Genomic DNA, 17,147 nt, shown 5'->3' on the forward strand with positions numbered 1-17,147 from the left:
AAAATATAAATAACGATACCTGGAATAATCTCGGGTGAAGTTCTAGAAGATATAGGTTTATAATAGGTGGCTATTAAAACAAGTGACAAGTTAAAAAATACCAACAACCACATTGGCCAACTTCAGACCTGCTACATGCTACTAATGGGCTGGGGTGTTACATTCACCCCCCTTAAGGGCTAACACCCTCGGCAACTTACCACATATATATGTGGCAGAAGTCTAGGACTACCCCTTGGTACACCCCTCCATGGGTACGTTTGGAAAGACAAAGCTTATAAGCTAGCCCTCACCCTCCTAAACTTCTGAGGTGGTGCTAAACCCACCATCCACAACCACACATGAGCCACTTGGGCCAACTTCACAACTACTACAGGCTACTAATTAATGGGTTGGGGTTGTTACAATAGCCCCTGGGCCTTCCCACTCGCAAAGTGGATCTTCGAGATGGCCTCTCCTGGACCGCTACCTGTCGTCTTCACTATAGAGCTTCTAGACAAACCGCCAGAGGCCTCGTTCCCACCGGTACACTGGTGGTGGCCACACCACAAACGCAGTTGGTGTGGTCTCGCAAGACTACAAGCCCCTTCGGGTACAACAATGGTGCATGCAAGTACCTTATTAGTAAGAGGTATGTAAACCTCACTAAATACTAGGCCTAAACCTAGAGAAAGCGCTAATGTGGTGGTCTAACTAACCTAAGCACTTCGCAAAGCACCTATGCTAATCACCAAGTATATCACTAAGCACTTTGGTGGCTAGAGCAACTGAGATGAGCCTCAACTCACATAAGTCTTCCTTGAGCTCTACACGCACTCATTTTTCTGGCCAAGGGGTTATTTATAGGCCCTAACTCTAAATTTAGCCTTTGGAGCTTGCACACTCATCGGACCATCCGATGATGGGTTGTTGGACCAATCCAACTGCCCAGTCCACAGCTAGTAGTTGAAACTAGTCGTTCTGCTGACCGTTGGGTTCTTCTGTGGCATATAGTCTAACGCTTACTGTCGGACCGGTCTGACGCCCACAAACCCTCTCTAGAATCTCTCTGCAAGCCATCGGACTAGCATTCACTAGTTCGATGCTTCTGCTTCTTTTTGGTCTGAATCAGCCGCTGTTTTGTGAACATTTGTAGTGGTTGGTCCATCGCCACTAGGGTCCGACACCCCTGCTCGGTTTGACGCCCTTCTGACGCCACTGCTAGGGTTAGCTATTTCCTTTAGTTCGACACCCCTCCTAGGTTGGACGCCCTACTGAACCCTCTTTCAACTTGTTTCTTCGCGATCTTTGCGTCTGACTTGGTTCCATTCCATCTTGTTTCTTGGACTTTTGCATGTCTTGTGAGTTTCAACATGTGTTTAATTGTCTTGCTTGATGTGTTGATCATCCAGATCACCACTTTGCCTAAGTCCAAGTCAACTTTGCATCCTTTGAACTATATCTAAAACCACTAGCAAACAATAGTAGTCCAAATGATCATGTTGATCATCAAACACCAAAATCCAAACTAAATGGCCCTTGGGCTCATTTTCTTTACAATCTCTTATAAAGATAATCCCCACTACAAGTTCCATCTTGATATGCAAGCCATCCACATCATCTCCCACTAATAGCTATGTCATCCCACTAACTTTCAACCTCTTAATATAAGCTATCCACGTCATCTTCACTAAGTGCAATGACTACTTCTAATATATTAAAAATATAGGAGACATCTATATGTTGCTATTTGTTTTGTCGTTCATACACATCTTATAATTTAATATAATTCTGTTAGGCTTTTTATTGGACTTTTTCATTAACTTTTTATTGTAAGTTTAACTCATACATGTGGTGGTCTTATTCTAAGAAAACAACACAGCAACTTATGGGATATGCTTCTAGTAAGATAGATGTTTAGCTTCCCAGGTACTTAGTTTATACTTGAATCTTTCCTCCATTACACTCCAATCTGTATTATGAAGTTTGTAGAAGTGCATAGGTACCTGAAAGGGTGTGACCTTACTCCCTTCGTCCCTAATTAACTGTCGCCGTTGGTTTCCATACCGAAAGTTTGACTCGATTTGTAGAAAAAATACGTGCAACATTTGTATCTCCAAATATATTTATTAAAAAACTAGATTCAAATATCTATCTATTGATATTAATTATGTACCATAAATATTAATATATTTTTTTATATATTTAGTCAAAGTTGTTTCTTGGGAAACGAAAAGGACAGATATTTAGAGACGGAGGGAGTACTTCACATCTAAAAAATTTTAGTATATTTACTCTCGTAACTATATTTGCTTCTCTAAAACAGAAAATCTCGTGACTATGAAAATTAATCTTTAGACCAAATAGCTGTTTAAAGACACAGAGCAATAATTTTACATTTTTGGCTTGCTCCATATCATGGTCCAAGAAAATTAATCTTGCCTATTTTATTTTTGGAAAAAGAGTGATCGCTCCAAAATTGAGGCTAAAAAGAGGAAGGTCCTTCAAAATGGACTAGACTCTGTATACCTTTAATCCAATGAGTGCCAAACAGGTAAACAGCTGCGTCGTCCTGGGGTAGCTTTCCACGCGGTGGGACGACGAACAAGTGACAGCGACCTAGACGTTTCACGGTTCTCGTCGGGACACTTGGGCAGCTCACAGTCGAGACGAGACGCTCTGCCTCAGAAAGACTGACTCCGTCCTGGCCTTCGCTTGCTTAACGATGTGTAGCCGTGTAGGGTAGGGAAGCAACCTTCGCCGCGAAGATATGCATGTGGGAGCCTGGTTGCATTGCCTGCTCGACTGATGACCAATGTTAGCAGTAGCAAAAGTTTGTGCTCGGGTGCGTAGCAGCAAAGTTGAGAGACACTTTGTACTAATCTTGATCAGCTTTCATGATACTTGACTGATATATTGCTGTATATTTAATTTATTAAGGAATATATTTTTTCGATAATAAACCACATGTCCACCAATAAACTCGAGACATGTCAATTTAGTCTCCCGAGATAGTAATAATAGGGATGAAGCTGACTTTAAAGAACAATATATCAATTAACTCCGAAATTATACTTGCAAAACTTAGTACTGTAACCACCCTTTAATTTACAGTCACTTTTGAATTTCAGCACTACTCCCACGATATTTTTTAAAAGTGACAAGATGGACCAGACCTGTTTAGCTAAATCTAATTATTACTCGAGACCAACTAAAATGTAGTCATCTAACTATTAGCCTTACACATGTTTGGTTCCCAGTCTAATAAAAGGTGCATACATCCCTAGCAATATACTATTAGCCCTGATAAGTTATATGCTATTCCCTCCATTCTCTTTTATAAGGCATAAACATATATTAAAAATTAAACTTTAAAACTCTTTAACAATAATTTGACTAATACTTTTTAATTATTATATTACAAATTTGATACATTTAGATTTGCAATTAAATATAGTATCCAATTATCATAAGTTTATAAGTATAAACAATATAATGTAAAAATAAATAAATAATCAAATTGTAATTTGGTAGACCTTGGTATGTCGGACCGCACCTTATAAAAAGTGGTAATGCTACGTGTCTTACATCCGACGCGAGCACAAATCGTCAGACACTCCCGCAGGTCCACCGCCTCGTTGCTTGCGCTATTACCCTGCCGCTCGTTCTGCCTGCGAGTTTATTGAAAAAAATCACCCATCAATATCCCTTCCGCTTCCTCCTCCCCTGCCGCAGTGCCTTGCGGCTGCCCTGTCCAGAGCGTGGACGTGCAATCCCCTCGTTGCTGCCACACGCCCCATCCGTCGCCGCTCGCCTTGCCCCCATCGCGCTCCGCCCGTCACACACGCCGCCCGCCTGCCCGAGGCAAGCCCGGTGTTTGTGGCACTGGTGGCGGTGGTGCTCACACGTGTTGCTGTTGCTAGATGCTAGTGGTGCTCGCGCGCTGCCGCTTACCACCGGCTCCCACCCCGACGGCCGGAATCAACCGGCATAGGCGCTCCCCCTCCGCTATGTTCCAAATATATGTTTCTAGACATTTTCCGAGGTATGTTAAAGTAGTTTCATATGGATGTTGCAAAAGCAGATCGGGGATGTTGCACATGTTGCATATGTTGCAAGTGTTTCAGAGGCATGTTGTAAGCGTTTGTTCAAAATGTTTCATCTGTTCTAGATGTATGTTGCAAGTGTTTTGATCCGGATGTTGCATATGTTTCACATATATGTTGCAACAGTATATTCCAAATGTTTCACCTATTCCAGTCTTCCGTTGCAGCAAGGGTTTTCTTGTTGCAAGTTGCAAGTGTTCTATCTGGATGTTGTATATATTTTCACACGTATGTTGCAAGTGTATGTTTCAGATGTTTCATCTGTTTCAGACGTATGTTGCATTCAAGTGTTTCATGTTGCACGTGTTTCTTGCGGTTTGGAGAGTCAGGGGGCACGGGTGCTGGAGAATGGGCCATGGCGAGCCGATGGCCGGCGGATGTGGCGTGTGGCACGCTGGGGGCTGGCGGTCTGGGGCAAGAAGAGGCGAGGTGCGCCTGCAGGAGGGGCGAACGGATGGGGGCAGGAAATCAAGGCTAGACGGGCGGATTGCAAGCGAGTCTCGTACGAACACACGACGACGGCGATACACATGCGGGCATGGCGAATTAGTGGACGGAGTGCAGGCTGTGCATGCGCAGGCAGGAAACAAGCCGTCTAAAGGAATCCTATCCCGTCCAGCATGTTCCTATAAAAACAGAACGGAGGAAGTAACATCTAGCTAAGAAGTTGACTAAAACTAACTCATTATTTATTAGCTTTCTTATTTATTAGGCCCTTCTGAATCCTCCGGATTAGAATCCGGATCGAGGAAAAAATGATACAATCGTGTGTCTCATCCAAATGGACTGGATTTTAGAGAGATTTTAACTCATCAGTTTTTTAAATCTTGAAATCTAATAAAACTTTTGGGATTTTTTTATCTAAATTCTTAGAATCAGCTTGGAATTCAAACGGCACCTTTGATAGACAAGAGCTAATTTTCACTCCTAGCTTCTACTTGTGATTAGCCTGGACAGGCAAAGGTAAAGTAGATTTGGTAATTTAACGCGAGCCTAAGGACGTTCTCAATGGTTTCCTAAATAGCTAGTTTATGAAGAATTCTATTAGTTATCAGGAGAGATCAAATAACTAATGACTCCCAAATAGCTAGTCTAGCACTGATCTCTTAGAAACAACTCCCTCACAGCTCTAAGAAGAATTCTATCTATTGGTTATAAGGAAGAGATGAAATAGCTAGTAACTCCTAAATAACTAGTCTAGCACGATCTCCTAGAAATAACTCTCTGCCCGCTTAAATAACTCTTGACTACAGTGTTTTTTTAAGTCTAATCGAGCTAGCTATTTGAAAGTTGCGCTGACAAGTTTGCAAGAAGAAACACGAGAATTCGAAGAACCGCCGTTGTAATCACCGTGGTTATAAAGGCAGCCTGCAAGCCCGGAAGAAGACCCCTCCTCTCCCTCTCCCTTCTGCACTTTCTCGCAACCCACGCCGCGTCCCTTCCCCTTGGTAGTCCAGTGGAAGTGGAACCGTCAAAATGTCGTCGTCCTCGGCGATGCCGCCGCCAGCGTCGCCGCGGGAGCACGTGGAGAGGATCCGGCGGGAGCGCTACTACATCGGGCGCGGCGAGCAGAACCCACTGGCGGAGGACGTGCACCATTCCGTCAACTACCTCTCTCAGGAGCTCTACTCCAAGGACGTGCACTTCCTCATGGAGCTCGTGCAGGTAATCGATCGGCCGGTGTAATCTCCTTTTGATGTTTCTCTTGCTGTCGCTGTTCTTGTGTGAGCGGAAACTTAGTTCAGGGCCTTGAGGCTACTATGCTCTACAGTTTCTGCAATTGGCTAATTGATGTGCGCATACTAGCTGTGAACCGCTGTGTGAGTTGCCCTTTCTGTGTGCCTTTGTGTTCCATCAGATTATTTCTGTTTAATTTGGTGTCAACTGCCAAAGAATAACTACTCTATATGTGTGTATGAATTTGGGCACCGATTTAGCAGAATTCTTTTATTTGTTAGCATAATTTGTCAGCCCTCCTTTTCAGTATTGCGAGTTTATATAATTATCATAGTTAAGCCGTTGCTCTTGTTATTTTTTCCTACATAAGTTTTCCATGTGGTCAGTAATTATTGTCGAATTTAAAAAGACATGTAGTTGTCATAATCCTTTTCTTCAATGATGAATAGCAGAACTAACTGGTAAAACAAAAAGTTCATCTTCTTGTGTGTCCTCTGTATTTATTTGATTCCTCTTAACTTGTGAAGCGAACAAAAACACTAATCCTTTTTTTAGAATAAAAACACTAATCCTTGGAAGTTAGGCATTGTCTGTGGCCACCTTATTTATATCAGTTTGCAGGTGTGTTTGTGCTTAAATCTTAATACTTCTTCTCATACTTTGCTTTCTTTCTCAAAAAATAGAACGCTGAAGATAATGAATACCCTTCTGAAGTAGCACCTTCTTTGGAGTTCCTCATTACATCAAAGGATATTACTGGATGTGGTGCATCCTCAACTTTGCTCATCTTCAACAATGAGAGGGGTTTCTCTGCAACCAATATAGAGTCAATTTGTCGTGTTGGGAAATCAACAAAGAAGGGAAACAGACATCAGGGTTACATTGGAGAGAAAGGTAAATATTCACAGTTTTTTTCATTCATTTTGTTTCCTAAATCACCATTCAGAAAAAGAAATATTCATCCACGGAGATAAAATTAGTTAGGACCTTTTGAGTCAATTTCAGGCAAATGATAGCAGTAAAAGATCATACAATATTTTAATTTTGAATGACTAAAACTATGTTCAGTAGCCTACCCCAACTTGTTTGGGACTTAAAGGCTTTGTTGTTGTTGTTGTGACTAAAACTATGTTCAGTACTTAATATGATGCTGATCAATTATATCATGGGAAAACATTCTGTGGAATCGTGGAAACCACTTGAAAAATATATTTAGAAGTTTTTTTAAAAAATGACACTTGGCACCTCCATATTGCATCCGATTTGTAGAAAAGTAGAGTTCATACAAAAATTTAGGTGCATTTGCACTAGAACACGAACGGACTTGCATCTCAACTTTTAAGACATGTCCGATATATGAATTTACTATGGACGTGCCAAGTTTTGAACTTATGGTAATTTCTACCAATAGGGTGGTTTCGACCAAATAATCATAGATCACGCCATTTAAAACAATATTACATGAAAGCTATGTCTTTTCTAATTTCTTTTTTGGTTGCCATGTCTTACAGTGGTAGAGACCTCATTGTGGTACAAGAGCGTATGCTCATATTATGCATTAAAATAAATATTGTAATTGTTTTTAGACAAAATTTTGTAATCCTATCTAACTAAAGTAAGGCCTTTAAGACAATTATTTTAATACACAACTACACATGTTATGTTTTGAGATGCTAGCATTAGCATTCATAAACTAAACACTTGGGATGGATTACTTTAGTCAAATTGATAAACATATTTTTAGATGAATTAAACAATAGTTATGCTAATATTATGCATTTAAATTTAAATGACTGTGAGCTGTTTATTTAATTAGATCAGATCGTTAGGATCATCCATTATTTCCTAGGAGGTAATAGGTAAAATATATATTTATCTAATTTTATCTTTTATAAAATAGGTAAGGTTTAGATATAAAAAACCTTCTAGATCTAATTGATGCATGCAGGATCTATTGGATGTGGTATATCTTTTTATTTTGCAACTTTGGACATGACATAATTTGATTAGGATAAACTGGAAAAGATATAAGTATGTAATTACGAATGTAGATATATACGCAAGAGATATACGTAGCCATTTAAAATATATGTGGTATATAATTATGCACGTAGATATATAAATATGCTATAGCAATAGATACATGTTAGGCCATTCGGCACTGCTCGTGAGATTAGGGGATTAGGGATTTTTGTTTCCAATCTAATCCCACTGTTCCGCTTTATTCTTTTCTTTTAGATATAATATATGTATTTGTACAAAACGCCTTAAAACGGTTAGGCGAGAGGAAGAGGGTCACTGCCTAGAGAGCGCCTAATGCCTAATGTAACCTTGCTCAAATTTGTTTCATCAGATGTCAAATCTTTGTAGCATTTTTTTTTCATTATCTGTTTACCTACTACAACCAATTCACTGCAAAGGATTACATAACGTACTGCATATCTGGTTACTATTTGTGCCTAGTTTCAACTAATTTTTTGTTGCCTCTGATTCAGGTATTGGGTTCAAAAGTGTGTTCTTGATATCAAGTCAGCCCCACATATTCAGCAACGGCTATCAGATCAAGTTCAATGAGAAACCTTGTGCAGAATGCAATATTGGGTACATTGTACCTCAGTGGGTGGAATCCACACCTAGCCTTTCCGACATCGAAGCATTATATGGGTGCTCAAAGGTCCTACCTACAACTATCATCATCTTACCATTGAAGAGTGAGAAGATTGATGCGGTGAAGAGGCAGCTGTCAAGCATGCATCCTGAAATGCTACTGTTCCTGACAAAGATCAGGAAACTTTCTGTCCGGGAGGATAACTCTGATCCCAGCAATACAACTGTTAGTGAGATTTCGATATCCAGTGAAAAGAACTACCAAGCCAGGAAGAACATGCATGCTGAGTCGTACACAATCCATTTATCTGCTGAAGAGACCGGGAAAGATGAAGCTGAATGTGGTTATTATATGTGGAGGCAGAAATTCCCAGTAAAGCCAGAGAACAGAGTCGATAAGCGTGCTGAAATTGATGAATGGGTGATAACCCTGGCCTTCCCACATGGCGAGCGTCTGTCCCGTGGGAAGCAGCTATCACCTGGCATCTATGCTTTCCTCCCAACTGAGATGGTAACAAGCTTCCCCTTCATCATTCAGGCTGACTTCCTCCTTGCTTCGTCAAGGGAGGCTATACTGTTTGACAGTCCGTGGAACAAGGGAATTCTAGAGTGTGTCCCAAGCGCTTTCATTGATGCTTTTGTAACACTCATAAAGTCTGGAGCTGATGCATCACCATCAATGTCTCTGCCATCTATGTTCAACTTTCTACCTGTCAATTCTTCACAGATCCCACTGCTTGAGCCAGTTAGGTCTGGCATCAAAGACAAGGTCCTTGAGGAGGCTATAGTTCCGTGTCAGTCTTATGCTTCACGGAAGATATTCTGCAAGCCCAGTGAAGTTGCACGGCTGAAGCCAGCATTTTGGACTATCCTTGACAAAGCATGGAAACTCGGAGTGGATCTGAAGAATCTGTTGACCCATGGAACCTATATTCTTAGCTCTCATTTTGACAACAGTATATATGACAGTGTGCTAAACTTTCTGGAAGTGAAAAATGTGGACCATGAATGGTATGCAATATGCATTGAAGGCTCAAATCTTGTCAAGGAGGTACATGAACAGCTTTATCTGGAAATTATATATTTTGTTGCAGACAATTGGCAAAACTTTTCTGGTACAAACATGATGTCCATTCCCCTATTGAAGTATGTTGATAGGGGTGGTGTTCTCTCGTTCTGGAGCATATCTAGAGCTAGTCAGTGGAATGATAGGTTGTGCATTGCGTCTGAAAACAAGTACATATCATGGCTAATCAGCTGGAACAGGGAGTTTCTATCTTCTAACCAGTTCTTTCTGCCTCCCAGCACACAAACAGCTCTAGAAGATTTGTCGGAGAAGATAACTGTGAAAAACTGGCTTAAGAATCATGCAAGAGTGGAGGTTGTCTCTGTCTATAGCTATGCATCAAGTGTTGTTGATTCCTTGGGTTCTGATCAAAGAGCTGTCATTGCCTTCGCACACTTTCTTTACCACTCTTCCAAGACGCTTCACATCGAGAGCTACTACTTATCAGAACTCTGCCGCACCATGCCAGTAATTGATAGCTATGGCTATGTTGTCAAGAAAAGAAATAGAATTATAGTTCCTGCCAAGGGGAGCAAATGGGTTGGTTTGATGGGTACAAACCCATGGAGGAATGAAGGCTACATTGAATTGTCAGCAGATTACAAGTCAGCAGGACATTTTGCTGGAAACTACACTTCTGAGGACCAGCTACTGGAATTCCTCAAGACAAATTTGCAGGCTTCGGATGTGCCATTCATACACCCACCAGATGCCAGATTCCCTACTGTTTCATCACCTCTAACTGTGGAGAATGCATTCTTGCTGCTGGAATGGATAAGGAATTTGAAGTCAAATGGTGTGAGATTACCAGACCTGTTCTTGACTTGTGTCAAGGAAGGGAGTTGGCTAAAGACGTCGGCTGGGTACAAGTCGCCTAATATATCATTTCTGTCCAGCTCCAATTGGGGGAGTCTTCTGCAAACAGGACCTTCCTTTGTTGATATACCAATGATTGATCAACAGCACTATCAAAACAAGCTACATATGTATAAAGAGGAACTAAAGGCAATTGGCGTGAGATTTGAATTCCAGGAAGCTTCAGCTTACATCGGAAGTCGTCTCATGTCTATTGCTGCTGGCAATTCGCTGACCAGAGAGAATGTGTACACACTGCTTCGGCTTATTCGGTTTCTACGAGAAAAGTTTCTATCTCCGAGTGAACTGATCAAGAGTGTCAAAGAGGGACGATGGATGAAGAGTACTCTTGGCTACAGGCGTCCTGCTGATTGTATCATCTATGATTCAGATTGGGCAGTGGCATCATGTATCAGTAACCAACCATTCGTTGATGTTCTGTCCTACGGTGCGGCCATCCTTGAATATAAACCCGAGCTGGAATTACTTGGTGTTATTGTGGGGTTCAAAGACAATTACCAGCTTGTTATTGACAACTTCAAGTTCAGTTCTGATGATATTACTTCTGAGGCTACTGTATTAATCCTCAAGTGCATCCGTTATGTGGGTTCATGTGATGATTTTGTAAGGAAGCTCAAAGATTTGAAATGGTTGAAGACAATTGTGGGATTTCATGCTCCTAACATGTCCTTTCTTGTGGACCCTGAATGGGAGTGCCTTCTAAAGGTCTTTAATGGGGTTCCTGTTATTGATTATGGATTTTATGGCAGTGTGATCAGTTCATACAAAGAAGAATTGAAGAAGACTGGGTTGATCACAAGATTCGATGAGGCATCAAAGGCTATAACCCATATTTTCAAGCAGAAGGTGTTGAATTCATCGCTTGAAAAAGCAGATCTCCTGGCTCTACTAGGATCATATCGTCAACTGGCAACACATGACCTAATTCCAGTTGAGCTTTTCAACGCTATGCGTACTGAAAAGTGGCTGCACACCTCACTGGGATTCCGATCTCCTTCAGATGCAATTCTATTTGATGATGCATGGGAACCTTTGTCTCCAATAGCAAATTTACCATTCATAGATGATGGTGACTCTTGTTATGGTTTAGGAATGGAGATACATGGCTACAAAGATGAACTGAAGAAGTTGGGTGTTACTGTTGAATTAAAACAAGGTGCTAGATTCGTCATCACAGGCATCAGCATTCCCAGTGACCCTTCCAAGTTGTCCAAAGCTACAATCTTGTCACTGCTTGGGTGCATCAAGAGCTACTTCACCCTTGCAGCTGGACCTCCTAAGGGCTTCCAGGAAAATTTGTGCAAGAAGTGGTTGAAGACATCCATGGGATATCAGTGTCCTAATGATTGTATCCTCTTTGATCCTACACAGTCTTCTATCTGCATGGAAGATGGACCTTTCATAGATGAAGCATTCTATGGTTCAGAGATAGCCTCATTGAAAGATGCTCTTTCAAGAATCGGAGTAACTGTGGATATCAAACATGGAAAAGATCTTGTTGCTCAGCATCTGAGGAGCCACAATGATAGGATTACCATTTCTCGGATCTACTCATACCTGATGGAGAGCAATTGGGTGCCTAAAAATAAAAATAGCAATTGGATTTGGATACCAAACGAAATGGATGGTGGAGAATGGGTGACCCCAAGAAGCTGTGTTCTTCATGATCGGAACAATCTTTTTGGCCTTGCAGCTTCATGTCCTGGACAAATATTATGACAAAAAGTTGTTTGACTTCTTTTTGTACTATTTGGACGTGAGGAATGGGCCTGGTTCTGAAGATTACTGCAGACTATGGGTCACATGGGAGAAATCCGTCCAGGAGATAGCTGTGTCTGATTGCTCTGCTTTCTGGAAATTCATTGCGACAAACTGGAGCAAAAACACCCAGCAACTTCTTTCTGGTTGTGTCAAAGTTCCTGTGTGTACTGACGGAAAGATCATTTTATCAAAGAAGGAGGATGTGTTCATTCCTGATGATCTACTACTTACAGACTTGTTCAGCAAGCTAGCTCAGCATTCATTTTTTATCTGGTATCCTGCTTCTATCCTACCTTCCATGTCTCGAGCAAGCCTAAACTGCATCTATGATAGCATCGGTGTTCAAAGAATATCCAAGGCAGTCACCAAGAATGATGCCTTCACCTTAGACAATTACCATTTCAGAACAACTGATCCAAGTAAGGTGATCAAGGTTGGTCTACTCAAAATAATTCTCTCATTCCTTGCTGATCCTGCTCTCGACATTCCTGCTGAAGAGAGGCACAGGATGGTTTCTTGCCTTCGGAATGTGACTGTCCAAGAGAGTGATGAACCAATCACAATGGGGTATAGTGTAAGATTGTCATCTGGAGAGGTTGTGGATGTGAAGTCCAGCCGAATGCTTAGGTGGGAAAGGGAGGATTCCAAGCTGTACATGCAGAGTATCTGATGGCCTGCTCTTTGAGATGGCGGATCAGATCCCTTCGCTCACGGAGCTTATTAAGTTTGGCAGCTTACTGGATTTCGAAGACGCTGCTGTTGGGTTCTTGCTGAAGTCAAAAAATCTTCTGATGTTTCCTGAAGACGAGCATTTCCTTAAGCCTTCAATGCTAGGTCTGTGCCCTGAAACTAAACTTATTATTGTGCCTTCTAAATTTTCCGCAAATTACATAACTATATAACCTACTGATGCCACTGTCCCCAACTCTTTCTATACGCAGATGGCAGCAAGAACCATTAGTTCTGTCGATTATGCTCTTTTGATGGTGTTCATGGTCAGTAAATGTTTTCGGTCTTCTTTAGGGCACTATCCTGCATGTATAATGTTTGTATGCTGCATCATATGTTTTCTCACTGCAAACCAAGTCTTATGTAAATTCTCTTGGCAGGTTGCTGGTGACCTACATAAAAATTTGGTGCTGACGTGGTGTGCTTGGAAGCTTCTGAATGTGACTGCCCTGGTGTTTTCTAGAGTCCATCTTGTGCCTAGTCAATCTGATCCTATATCTCTTGTTTAAGATTGGACTAATGCGTGCTGGAGTGCAACTTGTCAGTGGTTCCCGTGCAAGTATTAACTATTATGTGCAAACCTGAACTCAACTGTGATAAGTAATATTGTTTCCAGTGTGTTGTCTGATCTATTTATTTCTGATCCTATTTGATGAGTTTGTGTTTGACATGAACAGTGCAGAAATTATAGCTGCAGTGCGGTGGCTTGCTTACTTTAAATTATAAAATGGCTGGCATGGTGGCTGTTGTTTTCAGCATGATTCACGATCCTAATTATTCCTGTGTGCTAAATGTATATTTTAGGCCTATCACTCTTTATTCAGTTGCTGTACGTTCAGATTTTGGTATATTGGTCACCACGCAGCTAAGTGTACCGTTTCGAATTATTGCCATAGGGAAACTTCGAAACGATGTATCTGCTTTCGAAAATCGAATAGATTGTTGTTTTAGTATATTCCTTTGTCTCAACATATTTAAGCCCTTGATTACTTTAAATAGGATATCCTACTATTTCCATGTCATGGCATTTTTCTCGAAACTTTATGTGAGAGCTGGCCTGTATTTGTATTTGGAGTGTCGTGACACCTTTACGCGAACAGGCGTCTACAGACGAATAAGCGTCTCTTCATGAGTGATCTCATCTATCAAGCACATGATTACTAGATAGGATTAGACACGTCTCTTCATTAGTGATCTCATCCATTAAGCATAGGATTAGTGGATATGATTAGATAGTTAATTTTATTCTTAAAGGGCATGTCTTTTGGAAACAGTCGTGATACCCATTCACTCGTATAAATATATTTCAGAGATCGATGAAAGCAACGGTTCTCCCAATCTTGTTCATTTACCTTCACTTCTAACACGTTATCAGCACCTCGCCCTCAGGAACGAGAAGAAGGAAGTTCCAGAAGAAGATTCGAAGGTACGCTGCCGCCTCTGCGCTACGTACCTCCGGCGAGTTTGATCATCGACTTATCTTCCACCACGCCGTCAACATGGGGCTCCTGTTCAACCATCGCATGATTCGCGCCGAACTCCTTGACACCTCCTGTTATCTTCTCGGTGAACGCCAGGGAAGAGGACAAGGGCTTCGAATGCGAGTCGATGGGCGTGGTGGACGTCATCGTCATGCCACCGCTGCTCCAGTGGCCCCTACGCCACCAAAGGGATCCATATGCACCGATCACGGACCGGGACCATGTCCGCCGTGGCTGCCGCGGTTCTGCGTCGAACATGGCCACGGCCCCTGCCCACCTCCTGCACCTGAAGTCACCGGCCCCTCTAACTGGGCCGCCCCTGAGCCGATGGAGGTCGAGCCGGCGCCGACTCCATCCTTCACCGTGGCGGGTTTGAGGAGGGCACGGAGCCGCTCCACACCAACGACGGCGGCATGTCGCTCAGCCCTGACGCGCCTGCCCGCGCTCGCGCGTGGTGAAGTTTCGAGCAGCCGCGCCCTCGACGACGCCCTGCCTCCTTCGCCTCTGCCGACTGCGCCGATTCCACGCCGCGTCCTTGCCGGCGAAGCCGCCAACCGCCGCCCCAGCCTGCGACGGACCTGGCTCCTCGTCCCTCACGGACCATCGGCGCGTGGCCTCCCCAACGGCCACGCCGGGTCAAGCGAGAACGGCGGCGCGGGGCACCTCTCCTCCGACGAGGTTGAGGGCGGCGCCCCCTAGCTAGCCTGAGCATCTCGAGGGAGGAGGGAGCGCTGTCCAGCTGCTCGAATCCGTCGATAACGGTGCGATTCGGGGACTGCAGCGGCCTCCTCCATGGCGACGGCGGTGGTGTTTCTGCAGGCTGCGATAGCGATAGCGATGGCTTCGAGCGAGAAGTAGTTTCTGCCACTCGTTCTTATCAGATCGTTTTGCTTGGATGGCATGCAGCATGCTCGTACAACATCCTTGCTAAATGGGCCTGACGGCCGGCAAGCCTCCTACTTATCTTTTTTTTTTATTTGCAAAGAATTCGCATAAGGCTATTTGTCTCTAATAATTCTATGCAGCAAACTACATAGTTATTCTATGTGTAAGTACTATTTGTTTAGGTCGCTGACTTTAACAATTATTGTACTTGTGATGTTTTACTATTGTAAAATGTCTGTTTATGGTACTGTTCAAAGTATTTGTCCCATTGTATGGCAAATCCAATAAACAAGTATCCTTACTATTACGACCATGATCTTGCAATTCATTTATTTAATATGCAATCGATCATTTGATTTAAGCCCATTTAAGCTTTTCAATTTTAAAGCACTACATGCTTAAATTATGGATGCAACATTTTATGTGTATTTTCTCATCAATTGTATAATGCGCATGTTCTATATTTGTTTGTTGGCCATACACAAGGTAGCACCAAAGTTACTACTGCGGGATCTACACTAAGTAAACACTTATTGACTATCCTCAACGTGCATACCCAACATCACAAATTAGAACATATGGTCTACATCTTTTCACAAAGATGACTACCATTAGTTCGCATTTTTATTGGCCATCCACAAGGTAGCACCATAGTTGCTACTGTAGGATCTACACTAAGTCCACAACTTAGTGAATATCCTCAGCGTGAGTACCCAATTCGTTTGCGAATTAACTAAGGTCTACATCAAATCTTTGATGACTACCTTAAGACGTGTTCATACAACTTACAGAAAATAACTTCGCATCTAATGTTAACATAGATTATGCCCAATTTGAGGTCTACACCTTTATGGTGACTACCTCCATTATTATGATATTATGCATATGAGATTTTTACATTATCATTAATACAAGATTTATCTTGTCTTTATTTTGCATCCCATTACAACACTACCATATCAATTTTAATTTACCCTTAAAAGTAAATTCAGAAAATCAATGGTTTGCACCTAGTTGGAATAATGGACATGAAAGAGTTTGATCTCTCACTCTTGATCATCACCATTATCCAACATGGCCAATGGACGTAAAGTTTAACTTTATTGTTCTATGGATTCATAACAAAATATACTTGGTGCTCCTAGTAAGAGAGCATCACCGCTTACTGAACAACTAAGTATGGAGTTTTATTTAAATTAAGCACTATACACATCCAGATCACACATATGTGTATCTCAATGGATGCAAATCGAAGCACTGTATGGCTAGCTCTCAATAAGCGATATGAACAACACAAGGCAGCCATTATGCCCAATGCCATCTCTGATTGGCCACAACTTACTAAATGTATTCTAGATTAATTCCTACATTACTTCAGGTTTAAGTGTATGATAAACTCTTATCGAGGAATCATCATTAGCATTATAGTGATGCTCTATCATCTGAAGTACATTGAATTTTCAAAATAATAACAAGTTCGATGCCATGTAATAATGTCATCCAAAGAATTTTAATGGTAAGATTCAACGCAAAAAGAAGTACCAGCCCCGTGCATTCCTTAAGGTCAAGGTATTTTTCAAATATGACAGAACCATATTTTGTCCCAATTGTATATGTTATAGCCACACAACTTGGAAATGTCATGCCTTGAAACATTTAATTGATTGGTATTACAAATTCATTGGACATAAATATTCGGCTCAACAATAACGATATGAAGCACACTTCTATCTTCAACTTGACACCACCAAGAAGGCTAGTTGTTCACAACAAGTTTTATGAAGAAACCAAGTAGCAACCAAACACTTAATTAATAAGTGGGTCTTATGAGCATGGAGAGCACGATCATTGAATTTACTTCGCTTGATCCATTTTGGAGACCAAAATTTGTCTCCCATTTACAAAGATACCTAGTATCTACGTCCCATTTTGGTGTTGTAATATAAAATGTTATCACCAATTTCAATTGAATATCATAAT

At 41.7% G+C, this 17,147-nt stretch overlaps 1 protein-coding gene and 1 pseudogene across 1 annotated transcript; both read left to right on the top strand.

Annotated features, from left to right (window-relative positions):
• Positions 1 to 5,424: 5,424 nt before the first annotated feature.
• On the top strand, positions 5,425 to 13,454 carry LOC136486584 (uncharacterized; annotated as a pseudogene).
• A 634-nt stretch (positions 13,455 to 14,088) lies between these two features.
• On the top strand, positions 14,089 to 15,423 carry LOC136490199 (uncharacterized). Its single transcript, XM_066486675.1, has 2 exons — positions 14,089 to 14,227; positions 14,379 to 15,423. The coding sequence occupies exon 2, from the start codon at positions 14,400 to 14,402 to the stop codon at positions 14,979 to 14,981; it is 582 nt and encodes a 193-aa protein (XP_066342772.1). The 5' UTR covers positions 14,089 to 14,227; positions 14,379 to 14,399; the 3' UTR covers positions 14,982 to 15,423.
• The last annotated feature ends 1,724 nt before the right edge of the window (positions 15,424 to 17,147 follow it).

Source organism: Miscanthus floridulus, chromosome 10 (genome assembly GCF_019320115.1).
Source record: "Miscanthus floridulus cultivar M001 chromosome 10, ASM1932011v1, whole genome shotgun sequence".
Taxonomy (NCBI): domain Eukaryota; kingdom Viridiplantae; phylum Streptophyta; class Magnoliopsida; order Poales; family Poaceae; genus Miscanthus; species Miscanthus floridulus.

Excerpts from the sequence above, each read along its gene's own strand:
- LOC136490199 (XM_066486675.1), top strand. The coding sequence starts at position 14,400 with ATGCGAGTCGATGGGCGTGGTGGACGTCATCGTCATGCCACCGCTGCT.